The sequence below is a fragment of the Macroventuria anomochaeta genome (assembly GCF_010093625.1).
Source record: "Macroventuria anomochaeta strain CBS 525.71 unplaced genomic scaffold BU25scaffold_17, whole genome shotgun sequence".
Lineage (NCBI taxonomy): Eukaryota > Fungi > Ascomycota > Dothideomycetes > Pleosporales > Didymellaceae > Macroventuria > Macroventuria anomochaeta.
In genome coordinates, this window is record NW_022985378.1 from 349248 (window position 1) to 364772 (window position 15525).

General features: G+C 52.2%; 8 protein-coding genes across 8 annotated transcripts; 4 read left to right on the plus strand and 4 right to left on the minus strand.

Moving 5' to 3' along the window:
* The first annotated feature begins 575 nt into the window (after positions 1-575).
* BU25DRAFT_368339 (uncharacterized protein) lies at positions 576-2070 on the plus strand. The gene is made up of 2 exons (XM_033703894.1): positions 576-1443; positions 1609-2070. The coding sequence occupies exons 1-2, from the start codon at positions 1058-1060 to the stop codon at positions 1754-1756; spliced, it is 534 nt and encodes a 177-aa protein (XP_033561573.1). The 5' UTR covers positions 576-1057; the 3' UTR covers positions 1757-2070.
* BU25DRAFT_410984 (RTA1 like protein) lies at positions 2032-3305 on the minus strand. The gene is made up of 3 exons (XM_033706436.1): positions 2926-3305; positions 2626-2868; positions 2032-2572 (listed from the first exon to the last, which is right to left on the minus strand). The coding sequence occupies exons 1-3, from the start codon at positions 3059-3061 to the stop codon at positions 2136-2138; spliced, it is 816 nt and encodes a 271-aa protein (XP_033561574.1). The 5' UTR covers positions 3062-3305; the 3' UTR covers positions 2032-2135.
* Positions 3306-3856: 551 nt separating this feature from the next.
* BU25DRAFT_410986 (SecY protein) lies at positions 3857-5881 on the plus strand. Its single transcript, XM_033706437.1, has 3 exons — positions 3857-4123; positions 4228-5251; positions 5301-5881. Exons 1-3 carry the CDS (start codon positions 4114-4116, stop codon positions 5695-5697), a joined length of 1431 nt encoding a protein of 476 aa, XP_033561575.1. The 5' UTR covers positions 3857-4113; the 3' UTR covers positions 5698-5881.
* Positions 5882-5997: 116 nt separating this feature from the next.
* Positions 5998-7267, minus strand: BU25DRAFT_440162 (S-adenosyl-L-methionine-dependent methyltransferase; the record flags this gene model as incomplete). The annotated part of the gene is made up of 3 exons (XM_033709154.1): positions 7032-7267; positions 6149-6724; positions 5998-6023 (listed from the first exon to the last, which is right to left on the minus strand). Exons 1-3 carry the CDS (start codon positions 7045-7047, stop codon positions 5998-6000), a joined length of 618 nt encoding a protein of 205 aa, XP_033561576.1. The 5' UTR covers positions 7048-7267.
* A 161-nt stretch (positions 7268-7428) lies between these two features.
* BU25DRAFT_410988 (uncharacterized protein) lies at positions 7429-9386 on the plus strand. Its single transcript, XM_033706438.1, has 3 exons — positions 7429-7572; positions 7778-9261; positions 9318-9386. Exons 1-2 carry the CDS (start codon positions 7483-7485, stop codon positions 9194-9196), a joined length of 1509 nt encoding a protein of 502 aa, XP_033561577.1. The 5' UTR covers positions 7429-7482; the 3' UTR covers positions 9197-9261; positions 9318-9386.
* Positions 9234-10420, minus strand: BU25DRAFT_410990 (acetyltransferas-like protein). Its single transcript, XM_033706439.1, has 2 exons — positions 10165-10420; positions 9234-9937 (listed from the first exon to the last, which is right to left on the minus strand). Exons 1-2 carry the CDS (start codon positions 10279-10281, stop codon positions 9344-9346), a joined length of 711 nt encoding a protein of 236 aa, XP_033561578.1. The 5' UTR covers positions 10282-10420; the 3' UTR covers positions 9234-9343.
* Positions 10421-10827: 407 nt separating this feature from the next.
* On the plus strand, positions 10828-11508 carry BU25DRAFT_62755 (uncharacterized protein). The gene has a single exon (XM_033711975.1). It carries the CDS (start codon positions 10947-10949, stop codon positions 11340-11342), a length of 396 nt encoding a protein of 131 aa, XP_033561579.1. The 5' UTR covers positions 10828-10946; the 3' UTR covers positions 11343-11508.
* Positions 11509-14368: 2860 nt separating this feature from the next.
* On the minus strand, positions 14369-15290 carry BU25DRAFT_62733 (uncharacterized protein). Its single transcript, XM_033711974.1, has 2 exons — positions 14567-15290; positions 14369-14513 (listed from the first exon to the last, which is right to left on the minus strand). The coding sequence occupies exons 1-2, from the start codon at positions 14953-14955 to the stop codon at positions 14414-14416; spliced, it is 489 nt and encodes a 162-aa protein (XP_033561580.1). The 5' UTR covers positions 14956-15290; the 3' UTR covers positions 14369-14413.
* Between the last annotated feature and the right edge of the window lie 235 nt (positions 15291-15525).

Here is a 15525-nt window from a genome sequence, read left to right on the forward strand (position 1 = left end):
AATTCTCCCAGCCGGCAGCAGAAGGGTGCAGCTGCGTGCTTGTGAGAGCGTGAGCTGCTGCACTGCTTGATGTTTCAGAATTCAGTAAGACAGCAGCAAGCCACAAGGGAACCGGCATCAGCTGGTCCGAGTGCCAGCTTCTCCTTCAGCGCTCCTCCTGACTGCTGGAGGCCTTCAGTGGACAGACTGGACGGCTATCCGCGTGTCGAGTGCTGCTACTGCACGCTTCCTCTGGCCCACCGGCGTGGCCTTGGAGAACGTGGATCTCTTGCACGTTGACAGCTGCAGGAACGCTGCATGACCAAGTGAGGCAGGAGCCGCTGCAGCAATTGGAATGCCCTTGCAAGCAACCATCACTACAAACAAGGAATGCTCATGCAAACAAAGCCTGCCAACATCAATGCTCTCCTTGATGACCTCCGCAGTGAGCCTGCGATAGTCGTTGAAGCTGCAGCTGCCGGACAATTGCCTCCAATCACTCGCTGTCCTGATCGTGCGTGCGTGCCTGGGATGGCCCTGCGGCTCTCGACTCGAGGAACTCGATCGAAAGATGCATCACTCTTTGACTTTGATTGTTCGCTTGACTACCTCCTAGCTCATCATTGCCTTTGTACGACTGTTCAACAATGCCATTCTGCAAGCTCCATCCATGGCCTCAATCTCCAATTGATCCAGCAAGCAGAGCTATTTCTCACGACAGCCAACGTTTTCAGGAACGGTTATCCGGCGTCAAGAAAAGCTACCAGCAACCAGGACAGGCCCTCCAACCGCGCTCAAGCTATCGATACGCCCCAGAAGAGCTCTCCACCCCCTTGCAGCAGGCATCCAACCCACCCCTCTATTCACCACTAAAAGCCTTGCCACGACGTACTGGTACCTGTGGAGATACCTGTGGCTTGAAAATGGCAGTGGTTTGCATCGGACGGCAGCGGCCGGCGTCACACCTTTTTTAACGGCATCGTATCCCCACCATCGCGCAGCTGTAGCTTCGACGATTTCAGAACGGAACCTCTCAACACGTCCATTCCCGCCTCAAGTTCTGCAACAATCGATAAACATGACATCACTTCCTCCCGTGTCTACGTTGCCACATGCGTCCGATTCGGAGTTGACGACGGTGCTGGACTTGCTCTTCGAGCCTTCACTCCCGCTCAATGCACTCACACTGCCCGTGCTGCGGTCAACGACGTTTTCGAGTTATGAGGTTTTGATCACTGCTGTCAATGCCCAGTTGAAGGCGCTTGCGAGCTCAGATAGCCCAGAAGATGTGAAGAAGCTATCAGAGATTCTGTGCTCGCATCCACGCCTCGGCGAGAAGAAGGTCGAGAGCGAGCAGAGCAGAAAAGAGCAGGCGCAGTTACATCAGGGCGCCGAGGAAGAGAAGGAGAAGCTGGAGAGTCTGAATAGGGAGTATGAGGCGAAGTTTCCGGGGTTGAGATATGTGTAAGTCCTGTCTCCTTCCCTTCATCCAGCAGCTTCAGCATAGTTACGTGCAAGCAGCCACCTAAGACCTCCACAACGCCCATTTATGATGCACGTTCATGACACTCCAGCGCTCTCTGCGCGAGCATCGTTTCTTTTTGAGCATAACTCACTGACACACCCCAGCGTATTCGTAAACGGGCGCCCACGCCCCGTCATAATGGAGAACATGCGCACCCGCATCGACGGGGGCGACATCAAAGCCGAGCGACAAGAAGCCATTCAGGCCATGTGCGATATAGCACTTGACCGGGCTACCAAGCTCCAGGCGTGACTATCTACTTCGAAACTCTGAGCTGTGTCAGTAGTAGAACAACTGCCTGAGTTTCGAGCCCAACTTATACCATAACATCTGCCTCGCCAGACAAGCCGCTGGTCGGGCAAATTGAAGTCAGCATCAAAGGCAGAGAAAGCCCTGCTTACGAGATTGGCAAACTTCATGCATCTACATAGTGCATGACAGCGATTGTGGCAGCAGCATCCAAGATCGAAGATACGGGTGACATTCTATCAAGGACTTAATCTTCTAACTTCCTCACGTCTTTGTATCTGCAATATAGCAAGGTAATACAATATTAAAACAACAGCATCAGAGGACAGTAACGTATCCCACTTCCCACCAAGAACAACACCACGTCTGCCCCATTTCTTCCTCACCGACTGTTCACAACGCCCATCTCCCCATCGCTGGACTCACTAACCTTCCTCGTCACGCCTGTACTCGCTTCTTTCGGCCGCCATACAAACAACAACACCAGCACCGCCAACATCGGCACCCCATCAAAAGCGTACAGCGTCCACTCATGACTTATCAGATACGCTGCGTTACCCATCGCATACTCAATTAGCCTGAACACACAGCGAAACAGGATGATTGTGCTCAGTGCGTACAAAATGTGAAGCATCTTCTTCCAAGCCTCATTCTCTGCGTCGTTTCCAGTTCTCGAAGTACGATTCATATGGACGTGGAAATCGACAGCGGCAATGAGGAAGACGATGAAGGTGGCAACTTGCAGTGCCAGACCGGCGATGACGACTTTCTCACCCACCAGTGCGAGGGAGAGTTTCATCGTGCCCATCAAACTCGCCCCTGATACCCGTTAGCACACTCCCTCCCTCGCCTCTGACTTGATGGTCACATACCTAGACCCTGAACAGTCAACGTCGATACATCCGCCGCAACAAAGATCCGCGTGCACCACCTCGGGCTTATCCTTGACGCGGACGATGCGTCGGCGAGACGGATGGCCCGCCCGAGCATCATGTACACCGTTGCAGCGAAGAAAAGCGGGCCGACGAGGAGGAGTGTGCCTTGTACAATGAACGGCGCCCATGCTGTGTTGTCGTAATGGCTTCCTATGCGCGCGGCGAAACCTGCAATCTCACCTATCGAAGCATCAGCACCAGACGCAAGTTCGGATGGAAATGGAAGAGGGGACTTACACATGCCGCCGAGGATTACGTAGATGATGGAAGTCTTGCGGTGCCGGATGTAAGTGTATACGTGAAGGAGGGTGAGGATGGAGAATAGCGCGAGGAAGAGGGTGGCGAGGGGGAGGATGGGCGTGTAGCGGTACATTTTCCAGTCGAAGGAGGGGGATGAGGGGGGGTTTGCCATGGTGGTGGATTTGGTATGGTGGACAAGTGGATGTGTTGGAGATGTCGGTACGAGTATATCATACAACAAGGCTTGTTATTGAGGAGGATTGGATGCAGAACGATGCTGTGTGTTGCAGTGAAGCATGGTGCAGTTTATGTACTTGGTGTTGATGAAGCAGGAGGTCCTTGCGAATGCGAAATGCTTCAATGAAGTCATGTTGGAGGTGTATCTTTCGCACTCGCTTGTGGAGGCTGTAGAACAAGCACGTACATTCTTGAACTGCCTCCTTCGCATAGGACTGCAAGGCTGACTGCTTTTGACGCTAAATTCGCATTCGCGGTATTGACCAATGAGATGGATGCACTAGACCCTGTTTGAGCTGACACGGTGAGGTCACTCCTCGCGTTTTGGACGATGGCTGGAGGTAGTCGAGATACTCAGATCTTAGTGTTCAGTGTTGTTATCTGGTAGACAGCAGTGTCAGATCTCGTGCTTGCTTCTTATGAGTATCCTGAAGCTTGACGCTGAGAAGTAAGGCGTCGCTCCTCAAGCTTCAGCGGGTCATCGATCAATGGTCTTCACATATACTAAAACGTGGAGGCCCTCGGTATGCTTGCGCTTTCTGCATTGTCTCGATGTATCTTGTAAACATTTTTGTGAAGCTTCGTGGCAGTGGTAGTATGTAAGCAGCCTTACTTCCCACGACGCACGGGCCAGACGGTTCTTGTAGTGTTCAAAGTGAAGGCCATCGGCAAGTGAAAGGTCAGCAGACATGGAATCTTAACGAAGCTCTCCACCTCAAGCCAGCGTGGCCTCTGTTTGAGTGGAGGCGTGAAGGGTGAAAGCAGGCCAGGGGTTGTCTCTCCGCAATTAGCGAGCCGGATGCTTGGCGCTTCTTTCTCGAACACGTTGCTAGAAAGAGCTCACTGGACCCCCCTCTCCATCACCCATCTCGAGCGTCGCCTACGACCCCTTCTTCTTCACTTCCTTTTGTCTCTTTTCGCTTCTCTTGGGCCCCAAGACTCGCAATCATGAGCGGCCGTAAGTGCAGCGCCCGCAATTCCTGGTCGCGCGATGCTGCACCCAGCTATGCGCGCGACCTGGTCCAGTTGAGATACATTGAGCCACAGCTAACAAGCATATAGTCCGGTTCCTCGATCTCGTCAAACCCTTCGTCCCTCTCGTCCCCGAGATCCAGCTCCCCGAGAGCAAGGTGCCCTTCAACAACCGCCTGGTATGGACGGGTCTGACGCTGCTGGTCTTCCTGGTCATGAGCCAGATGCCATTGTACGGCATTGTCTCCTCTGACACCTCGGACCCGCTCTACTGGCTGCGTATGATGATGGCCAGTAACAGAGGAACACTGATGGAGCTGGGTATCACCCCCATCATCACCTCCGGCATGGTCTTCCAGCTCCTCGCGGGTACCCACCTCATCGACGTCAACCTCGACCTCAAGTCCGACCGTGAGCTCTACCAGACCGCCCAGAAGCTCCTGGCTATCCTCCTGTCCTTCGGTCAGGCCGTCGTCTATGTCATCTCTGGTCTTTACGGACAGCCCTCTGACCTCGGTGCTGGTATCTGCGTTCTCCTCGTTCTCCAGCTCATGATCGCCGGTCTGATCGTCATTCTCCTCGACGAGCTGCTGCAGAAGGGCTACGGTCTTGGCAGCGGTATCTCGCTCTTCATTGCGACCAACATCTGCGAGTCGATCATGTGGAAGGCTTTCTCGCCCACTACCATCAACACTGGCCGTGGTCCCGAGTTCGAGGGCGCTATCATTGCGCTTGTCCACCTGCTCTTCACCTGGCCCGACAAGACTGTCGCTCTCCGCGAGGCTTTCTACCGCCAGAACCTGCCCAACGTCATGAACCTGATCTCGACCGTCATCGTCTTCGGCGCTGTCATCTACCTCCAGGGTTTCCGCGTTGAGATCCCCGTCAAGTCTGCTCGCCAGCGTGGTGTCCGCGGCTCGTACCCCGTCCGCCTGTTCTACACCTCCAATATGCCCATTATGCTGCAGTCGGCTCTGTCCTCCAACGTCTTCTTGTTCAGCCAGATGCTGTACAGCCGCTTCTCCGACAACCTCCTTGTCCAGCTCATCGGTGTCTGGGAGCCTAAGGAGGGCTCTGCTCAGCTTTTCGCTACCTCCGGTATCGCTTACTACATGTACGCCTTTGTCTCCAAGCCTGCAACCATTAGTTACTAACGGATCTAGGTCCCCTCCTCTCAGCATGACCGAGGCTCTCTCCGACCCCCTCAAGACCGCTGTCTTCATCGTCTACATGCTCGTCGCCTGCGCTGTCTTCTCCAAGACCTGGATCGAGGTCTCTGGCTCATCCCCTCGCGATGTCGCTAAGCAGCTGAAGGAGCAGGGTCTCGTTATGGCCGGTCACCGTGAGGAGTCCATGTACAAGGAGCTCAAGCGTGTCATCCCCACTGCTGCCGCTTTCGGTGGTGCTTGCATTGGTGCTCTCTCCGTCGGCAGCGACCTTCTCGGTGCTCTCGGCAGCGGAACTGGTATCCTGCTTGCTGTCACTATCATCTACGGCTACTTTGAGATCGCCGCCAAGGAGGGCGACATGTCCGGCCTCAAGGGTATGGTCATGGGCTAAGTGCTTGTAGGAGAGAGCAATAGCAGATTGAAGATGATTTAGGGATTCTTATTTTGTATTGGATTACGAGAAGAGCGGGTTGCATCTAGATGCTGAAAAGCATGTGTACACTATAACCGTCACGACCCAAAAGCAAGCATTGTATGGATTCTGCTTGGTCTTTGAAGCTCAAAAGTCTTGATGTCTGATAGAGTAATGTACTATTGAAAAGACCATATGCCTCGACACTCGCTGACAACCTACACGCCTTCGTCTTACTTCCTTGCAACAACAACCCACTGGCTAGCCTTCATCCTCACCTCATCCCCCTCCACCACCGTCCCAGGCTGTACCAACAACAGCTCTACCAGCTTATCCACAGCTTGATCCCACGTCTTCTCATCCCCCTCAACCCACCCCGCAATCCCCCCCAAATATGCCCAACTCTTCTCCGCCCACTCCCTCAACCCACTCCGCTTCACCACCGCCCACGCATCGCTCCTCTCAATCCTCATATCCTCTTCCTTGAACCCCGCTTCCTGCATCACTGCTTGAATATGCTGACCATCGTGCCATGCGACCACGGGTGTTGGGAAGACTTTGCCCGGTCGAATGGTCTCGTGCACGGCGCGCACGGGGAAGAGCCAAGTTACGTGCGCCCAGCAGTTCACTACGGCGGTGCCGCCGGGTTGGAGGGTACGGTAGATTTCCTTTGCGCCGTCGAGGCCGGCGCTGGTGGTGAAGAAGATGGCGATGTTGGTGAGGGAGTGCGTGAATGTGTTGTCTGCGAAGGAGAGGGACTCGCTTTTTTGGTTGGTGACGGAGATGGGCCAGGTGTGCTGTTTTGCGGAGTATTGCAACGCGGAGAGGAAGGGTGGGTCAATGTCTGTTGCGTGGATCTTGATGTTGCTGGGTGCGCGAGGGGAGGAGAGGATTAGGCGGCTGACGGTGCCTGAGCCGCATGCGTTGTCGTGGATGATAGAGCCGTCCTGAATGGGTGAAATGAGTGACAGATTGTGCTCGGCGAATTGCGCAGTTACGAGACCGCCTGTAGTTTCGTAGGTTGACACTTTATGAGCGCCTGATAGTAGGGCTTGAGCCTGTGGGGGCGGGTTGATGGTGGAGATGTTCATGGTTGCTGTGTTTGAGAAGGTACGGAGAAGATAAGATGACAAGACAACGAGATGATCGGTCGGAAAGTCTGAGATGCGATGATACAGAGAAGCTTGATAGAAGGGACGTAGGCCCCATATACGGAGCATGTAGGGCATCGTGGACACATCGTGGAGACGACTTAGCGCTTATGCCACGCTGGAATTGCAGGCCGTGTCAAACCACGTCTGAAGAAAGGATACCATAATACTCGGACATACTCTAGCTGTGCGAGCAGATGCCCCCTAAGCTCAGGAATCTGACACGGTGTTCGACGTGAGCAAAGGTGAAGCTGTCGGAGCCGGACTGAGGTGAGATGATTTGACGTTTGGGGTCTCCTCGGCTCCGGTGCTCGGATCCGGTCGCACCTTCTCACACTTGCTTCAATAATCCCATAGTATCTGCGCGACTCAAGACTCGTGAAGGCAGTCAGATAAATTTTCGGCAATCGCCATGCTATGGACTTTGCTGTCGAAGTTCCTGGACGCAAGGGCAATGCTGAAGCCTCGCGGCGCGTCCATGACGTAGGTGTTTGGCTATGAGTTGATGCTGCTCGTAAATGCCTCTGGACGCCTGATAGCTGCTGCACATCTCCACCGACATGCATCCAACGCCCAAAGACCTTCATCACTATCAGATCATGCCCAGTTCATGATGACACGTCGTAGTGCGGGATATGTGAGCAAGAAAGCGCACCGCAAGTCTCGTGGTGGATGCGTAACATGTAAGCGGAAGAAAGTCAAGGTAAAGCATCTCCTTAGATTGCGTGCTATTTCCCTCAGCTTTGAAGAGTTTCGAGGTTATGGAAGATTCATAGGTTGTTGTTGAGGTGCCCAACGACACAGACTCTCTATCGAGGCTGGATATATTAAGATCAGCAAAGACGACGTTATTAGCAGACAGACCATGAGACACGATTATCAAGTGAACAAGGACTGATTCGACACAGTGCGATGAAGTCCAGCCAAGCTGCGGCTACTGCTCGTTACGCAGACTGAGCTGCGAATACATTCATGAGCCAACATCCGCATCAACATCCGCATCGCCTGCATCTAACGCAACACTCAGCAATGGCAATTCTCCCGCTAGCACAGTCCCAGTCGAGGAGGCAGACTTCAATGATACTTCAACACCAATACCTTCGTGGCTTATACCAGCTGCGCAAGCAGCTTCTGGACCCATGCCTGGCTCAGGCTTCGAACTACTGCATCATTACAAGACCTTCACATGGCAAACGCTTACTGTGCGGGACGACGAGGTCGTTGTATCGATACACAGAGACTCCGTTCCCCGACTGTCGCTTTCGCATTCACACTTGCTCTACGCACTTCTCAGCATCGCAGCATCCCACAGCAATGCGCTGACACCTTGCAAGCAGGCCGAAAACCTCGCACTAGTATACCGTCAACGAACCTTTGCGGAGTATAGCAAAGCCCTCCAGAATATCACTGCCGAAAACTACGAATCCGTCCTTGTCACCGGCATGCTCCTTTTGAGTCTAATAGCACCACCCGAATCGGACACCTCAAAGGACGACGCGTACCTAGTCTGGATGGACTCGTTTCTGAAGATGAGCGAAGGCCTCCGCATCCTCGCATCTCTACGCTGGGCAGCCGGTATCGAAAAACTCTCCGTCTATCCTCTCATCTGCAGAGAATTGAGAATACTGCCACCGCCACCAACCTTTCAACCCAGCGACAATCGTAACCTGCATACTCGTGTCGGTGCAGTAGGCACAACGCCCAACCATCCAAACCCTCCGTCAACATACTACCTGCAGCACTCCGAGGCTTCACCAGTGTTTCTCCCTCCTCCGCTGATGAATCTGTTGGCGTCACTTAGCAATGCAGACTCAGGCTCAGGTCCCCTGGACATGCACGCGAATACGCTGTATCCTGTGTTGCATGCGTTCAGCCCGATCTTCCTGAGTCTGTACTACTACCACCTTAACCCTGATTTCTTCGTTCGTGTATTTGTATTCTGCTCATTTCTCATGCCGGACTTCTTGTTGCTTGTCAAGAACAGAGAACCGCGAGCGCTTGTGCTAGTTGCGTGGTGGTTTGCACTTGCGGGTCTGGCACCTAGGGGCTGGTGGGTGGGAAAGTCGGTGGAGAAGTTTGTGGAGGCAGTCGGTAGGATTGTGAAAGAAAAAGGTGACCAAGCGACGCAAAGAGCGTTTGAAAGCGTCGAAGACGTTATTCGCATACTAAAGTGCGGAGGTAGTCATGCAGCCGCAAGAAGCGTATTTGTAGAGTGGAGTGGTGTGGATTGGGATGAAGGGCCTAAAAAGGCAGATGCGTGGGAAGCAAGTCTCTTGGCAGACTGGAGTACAGATCTTGACTTCGACTCCAGGATGTTCTCTCGTTGAGTGCTTGATTGCAGCAGAATCATTGAAAGTCTCCAGGGTTTCTTACGCACGAGCGCAGACTCGAGGTATACGCTGTGACGAGCTCTAAGACACATTCACGTTTTGCTGACAGTCACTGCAGTCTTATCGACTGCCTCCAGGCTTTCACTACGCCCTCCCAAACCGCGAGTCTCCAGCCTCCCTGGGCTTCCTCAGCATGCAATACAACTTTATTGCATCTTTTTCTCCATCACCGTCCTTGCACTCCATCTCCCTCGCCAACTCAAACCCAAACTTCTCATAGATCGGCACATTAGGCACCTTCCTCGAGCTCTCCAAATAGCACCCAACACCCTCCTTATCCGCCATCCTAAGCACCTCCTCCATCAACTTCCTCCCCACACCCTTCCCCTGCGCCTCCGGCAACACCGTCACAATATTACAAAAGTAATACCCCTTATCGCTTGTCCAAAGCTCCTTCTGCGCCTCCGCCTGCCGCGCTTTCCAGACCCAATATCGCTGTATGCTGAGCCCGCCGCGACCGTACCAGGCATTCATCCGGATTTGGTTCAGCCAGAGCCACCAATAGGAGAGGTACAGGGACCATGATTCGGGTTGGGACGGTGGCTGGGGCGGCATCCACATCGCGCAGCCGAGGATCTTGGAGGGGTTCGAGGAGTCGCGTGCGACGTGGAAGAGGCCGTGGGATATGCCCCAGTGGCAGCGGAGGGTTAGGGAGACGCGATTTCGTATGAGGTTGAGCTGAGAGAAGTGTCAGTGTGAGGTTATGGATGGGCTCTCGTTATGGTAGAGCATGGAGGTTTTAGCAGTTCTTGGGCACTTGTCTCCTGTAGATAAAGTACTTTGTAATACTCAACTTGACTATGAGGTCACACGCCTTAAGCCATTTTGCTTTGACTACCCCCCAAGAAATGCGCTTATGTTCGGCTTTCTCTGTACCGTGATGGGTTGGGTGGGACATTGCGTACCTTTGAGCGGTCAGGATAGACCCAATTATTATATGGATCATCTGCAAAGGCTTGTTGTATCGTATCAATGGCGCCGTCTATATCCGCTTCCGTCATTCGAGTGACTTCGATAGGCATCTTGGTAGCGTTTCGATAAATTTAGGGATTATGGGGGTTTGACAAGAATGAGTTTGATCTCTGCGTTATCCTCAGGGCGGCTTGACATGAACATTCACTTGTAGAAGCGAAAACAAAGTGTTGAGAGCAGAGAATGCCATTGTGTGTGGGGAATGAAGTTGTTAGTGAGGGCTGGTTGGCATTCGAGATACGGCGGGGACAAGACGATACTTTTGGCAGGTCCAAGCGGGTGGCAGTTATAAGCGAACTTGCTCTATGGACACTGAACAGCAGCATGCAGCCTTACCTCAACCTGAACCCCGCACATTTGTCAAGATGCACGAGCTGGTCTTTCGACATCTCGCCGTATCACTTGGATCGCTTCGCAGTCAAGGCAGTGCACATGTCTTCTATGAATGGATTTATCATTTCGAACAAGCTCACTAAGCACAATACTGGGAAAGAAGATGACCTCCCATTGGCAAACACATGCACACTGCCGACGTTATTCACGGAGAGCCTTAATGCCACACAGGGTGCTTTCGGACTTTCCGAGTCGGGACTTACACATGCTTGGCTGCCTATGCCCAGGAACCTCCTTCTCCGACCGATTGGATACCTCGATCGTCGGCTTTCATTTGCAAAATTCCAGAGCAATATCCTGCGCAGTCACTTGAGCAAGTTCAATGGAGAAGATGGAACAGAATGAATTTGCCAGCCCACTTTGCATTGAAAACAGTGGCTCGCTCATGCGGAGTCAAAGGGCTCTCGGTGAAGGAGAATTCGGAACCGTTGACGAAGTGTTCCTACCGACCAAACCAGAACCTTTGATATGTGTGCGAAAGCGTGTAGCAAAACCGAAGCAATGGAATACTCACAGGAGAGTCATGGAGGCTTTCATCCGAGAAGTATCGGTCATGGCAAAGTTGATCACATCCATTGTGTCCGTCTTATTGGCAGCTACACAGATCGCGGGGTTCTGGGTATCCTCCTACAACCTTTGTCGGACATGTATCTGGCTGTCTTACTTGAAGCGGAGGAGACATCAGAAGAATGGGACTGTCTACTCGAGCAAAGTATAGGTTGTGTTTGTGCAGCTCTGGCGTACCTCCATGTAAAACAGATCCGATCAGTTAAGTCTTACAGACCAAGTGCAGTATGTTCTGCGTACTCATCAAGTTCTAGGCACGAAGACCTCAAACCTCAATATCTTGATACGAGGTACTGACATTTTACTGACCGACTTTGGCTTCAGGTGAGCTGTATGCCATGTTCAACAATCAACACACTGACCGCGAACAGCTTGGATTTCTCTGGAACTTCGGTATCGACTATTGCTGGTGAGCCAAAGGGATGGACGCATCGCTATGCGGCACCAGAGGTGTTGAATTCCCAAGCTCGTAACGGGTCTTCAGACATATGAGATTATATCGGCCCTTGCTGGCTACACATTGTCAGAGATGAAGGATCATTGGAGGCAAGTGGGCAATGGCAACATCAGCTACGCGTTCAACAAAGAAGCAGTCATCACTTGGATGTCAGAATCACGATCGATGTACCACGGTCACGCACTCTTGGATGATTCGGACCCCGATTTATTGGATCTAGCTGACATCAAACATTCGAAGCTCCGTGGAACTATGTCCATATCTTTTGACTGCACTTGAGCATGACCCTCGACTCCGACCCACGGTCAGCCAGGTGCTGGGTCGTCTGGAAGATCTTCACACCCTTCTCCCCGACCATGGCCGTCTTTATGGAGACTGCTGCAAGGCAACTATTTCTATCAGATCATCACAACATAGATCTGAGTAGATTCCTTCGCGTATCATCGATAGGGCATCTTCTCCCCTCTTGGTCCGAAGAACATACGTACATCCTTCTCACATACACCGGGTCTCCATATACTCTTGGACGGATTGGAATGTTCCCGAGGAGACAGAAGAACACAATACCTACTTGAGGTCGGTCTTCCAGTCTATGCAAGCATTGCAACGCATCTACTCTGCTTGGCCATTGCTCTCGCACAGCAATTATTATGATGGACCGCTTAGTTATTTCAAGAACCCAACGTCTAACCTAGATCACACCGGGCGAAAGGCTGCTGCTGTTGCTAGCATGAAGCTTCTGCGTTTGAAGCATGTCGTCTTTACATCCAAAACTTGCTACGTCCGACTACTATCACAAACCTCGAACGATCCGACCTCCCATGAACGTGTGGCGCAGATTACGCTAGTCCCCATAGATCTTCCGAGGTCAGAATTCCGATATCAGTTCTTCCTGATGCTGTCCTTTGCCGTTTTAAAGGAGCGAGATCTGCCTTGCGAGACCTTGGACATCATTGACTGGAAATGGCTGCAAAAAAGGCACATCACATAAGAGATCGTCGGTACAGTCCCGATTGAATGCTTCTCACATACACTTACTTCTTGCTGCTTCCCGTCATGCTTAGACTTGACATGAAGCACGAGGCGTAGGCGGTCATGCGACAAAAGACAGCCAGACACAGCACCAGCTGATTCTCGCCTTCCATTAAGGAGGCTGAAGGTATGTAGCAAATCTCAGGTAGCTGGTTGACGTGGGCAAAATGCTCTATAGTCCTTAACCTCTAAATAGACGTGTGGAATTTGCGCAAATTGACTGTGATAGTCTCCTTAGCTTTGGAGAACCATGCTTGATCTATGTGTCTCCGTAACACGGAGAGTAGGATGTGATGAAGTGATCCAACTCAATGATAGAAGGGTTGTGGTAACACAACATCAGTATATGGATGCCCTCCAAGACGTTCGCTTCGTACAAATCCACGGTCTGCTTGATGCGCGTACACCTGCCTATTGTTGACCTTGAACAAGACCCTGGATACCCACCTTTGTACATCATCTCAACACCACGAGCTATTACGCGTATCCGTCCATCCCGCGTCGCTACCAGACCTCGTTCTGCTGCAGCCTAAAACCAAGCGATCGCTCGTTGTTATCGTCAAGATGATCGTCCGTGGAGCAACCAAGCCTTAAGCCCCGCATTACAACGTCTTCGTCATGATCGACACACCTGCTTTTCACGTTCGCCTAGAATTACGACCGATGACATCTTCATGCAACATCGAAGATTAGGAACGGCGCGGGACCCGTTTGCCTAAATTCTTGACCTGCGTTGGTTCGCCTTCAGGGTTTGAAGGGGCAAGATGGCTTCCTGAAGGTCGAGACCCACTTCGCTGTGAAGATGATGCAACAGCGGGAAATCGTTGTAAGACTGCAGGACGATCTGCGACAGGAAGATATTTCTTTCTTTCGGAGAAACGAGCGGATCTGTGTCGTTATTCACTGTATTCTTGGTACAGTAGAAGTCATTGTAAGCTGTTGCTGTAAGCCAATCCGCTGAAGACTTGTGGCTTTCTATCATCCCAAGATGAACTGTAAGGCTTAAGCATGTGCAAGACGAAGGCTGCGTTGCAGAGATAGTCAGCGAGTCGCTTTGTGATGATCGAGAACAGCCAGAGACAGCCTGCGGCGGTCAACCCCAGATGAGTCCTGCGCGCAGATCTGGTGTGTGCTAAGCCGATCATCTAGTGCCGCTTAGATGAAGACGTGCGGTCAGAGAGAATCATGAGTAAGTTGGCCAATCAAGTGTAAGTGTAGTAGCTCCATAGCGTACTCGGTTTGTTTCCTCCCGGACCAGTGGTCAAGGTTTGGTTGTTTCGATGTTTCGTAACGACATTTGCACACTCTATGGGACCCGCCATAACCGTGGTCCAGATGTTCGACATGATGGCAAGCACGGAAAGGTCCTCGACTACGGTCAGCTGAATCGTGGCGTGCAAATGTCGGATCTGCCGAAGTCGCTTCGTGGTGATGCAAGTAGGCGGACCGGCGGTGAGTTGCAGATTAATCGGGCAGCAATGAAGCGAGCGGAAGAGGCGGAAGAGCAAGAAGGACCCGAAGTGAGACGCTTTGCGGGATTACACCGGTGTAAGTCAACCCTGTGTGTCGTGCATGTTGTGTATGGCGGTCTGGGGCGTCAAAGACTTCCTTGTTCGATCCTGGAGGTCGTCAATGCACTTTGAGTGAAGAGGGGTTACAAAAGTGTGGCTGATAGAGAAGAGTTGTGTTGCTTCGAGGCTTGGACCGATACATGACAAGGAGAACAAGCCCGGTCATGAGAGAGGCAGCTGGGAAAATATCATGCCATTGTGGCTTGCCGGACGATAATGGGTATCCTTGCTTTGCACGGGCAGATCAGATCTGTCTCGAGCTCTGAAGCCAAAAGTAAGCGCTTGATGTGCGGGGATATCACGGCAAGAACCTGCATGTGACTCCATTCGTGCATACGAGCTCTTGACATGACGATTGGGGAAGGAGCCCTGGAAGACTTCGTGGTTGCACACAACGCGGGAAGTGTGGCCTGGACGAATCGTCCGCAGGGTACGATGTTCCTAAGCTGAAGAAGGCTTGGTAATTGAATAGTGTGGTTCGCAGGCAATCTGTGTAAGAAAATGCACGGTCGTACTCGTTCTTGTGGAAGGAGCCAGCCCCAGTTCACCGTCGCTCTGCTCAATTTGTTGTTTTCGGTCGCCGTAACAAGGTAAGATGTCCCAGACCAGCTGCGGCTTGGTTGCAGATGGATCAAAGCCAGAACTCTTAGCCCGTTTGCTGGTGTAGTGAGCGGAGTTCGAGCTCCACTAGGACAGATGGCCATATATCAACACCGGAAGATGTGGAATTCATGCTACAAAAATACAGATGTGGATGCGGAGCGCAAGCTAACATGACTATTGGGCCCCGTATCGCGTCGAATATTGCATGCGCCAACATGGCGGCCTTGTTGCAGAGTGAGCAAATATTCATTAATCCTCCAGCAGGTGGTCCGATCCTCGGACGCTGTGGTCATGTAGCCAGGGTATCAACCTTCATGAAGGTAGATTCTGTTGTTACGCCCTTGTACGCGATTATCGCCTTCTTGTTAGAACAGAACACTCACACAAGCACAAGACGAAGCTTGTATCACCTTGTGATCAGGCTGCCGTGGGGTTGGACGCGAGTTCAGAAATGAACATCTCCGGATCACAGTGACGGCAAAAGGAAACATTCCTGCGTATGAAACCAAGTCCCACCCGATCCTAGCGAGACTGTTGTTGCAGAGGACGATTGACTGCAAGTTAATGCGCCGATCCAGTCGCCCACTGATGGGCCATTTCAGCGTGCGACCGGCAACGGCTGATCACGGTGATCGAGCTCGGATGTAATCGCAAGGAAGCATTCAACGATG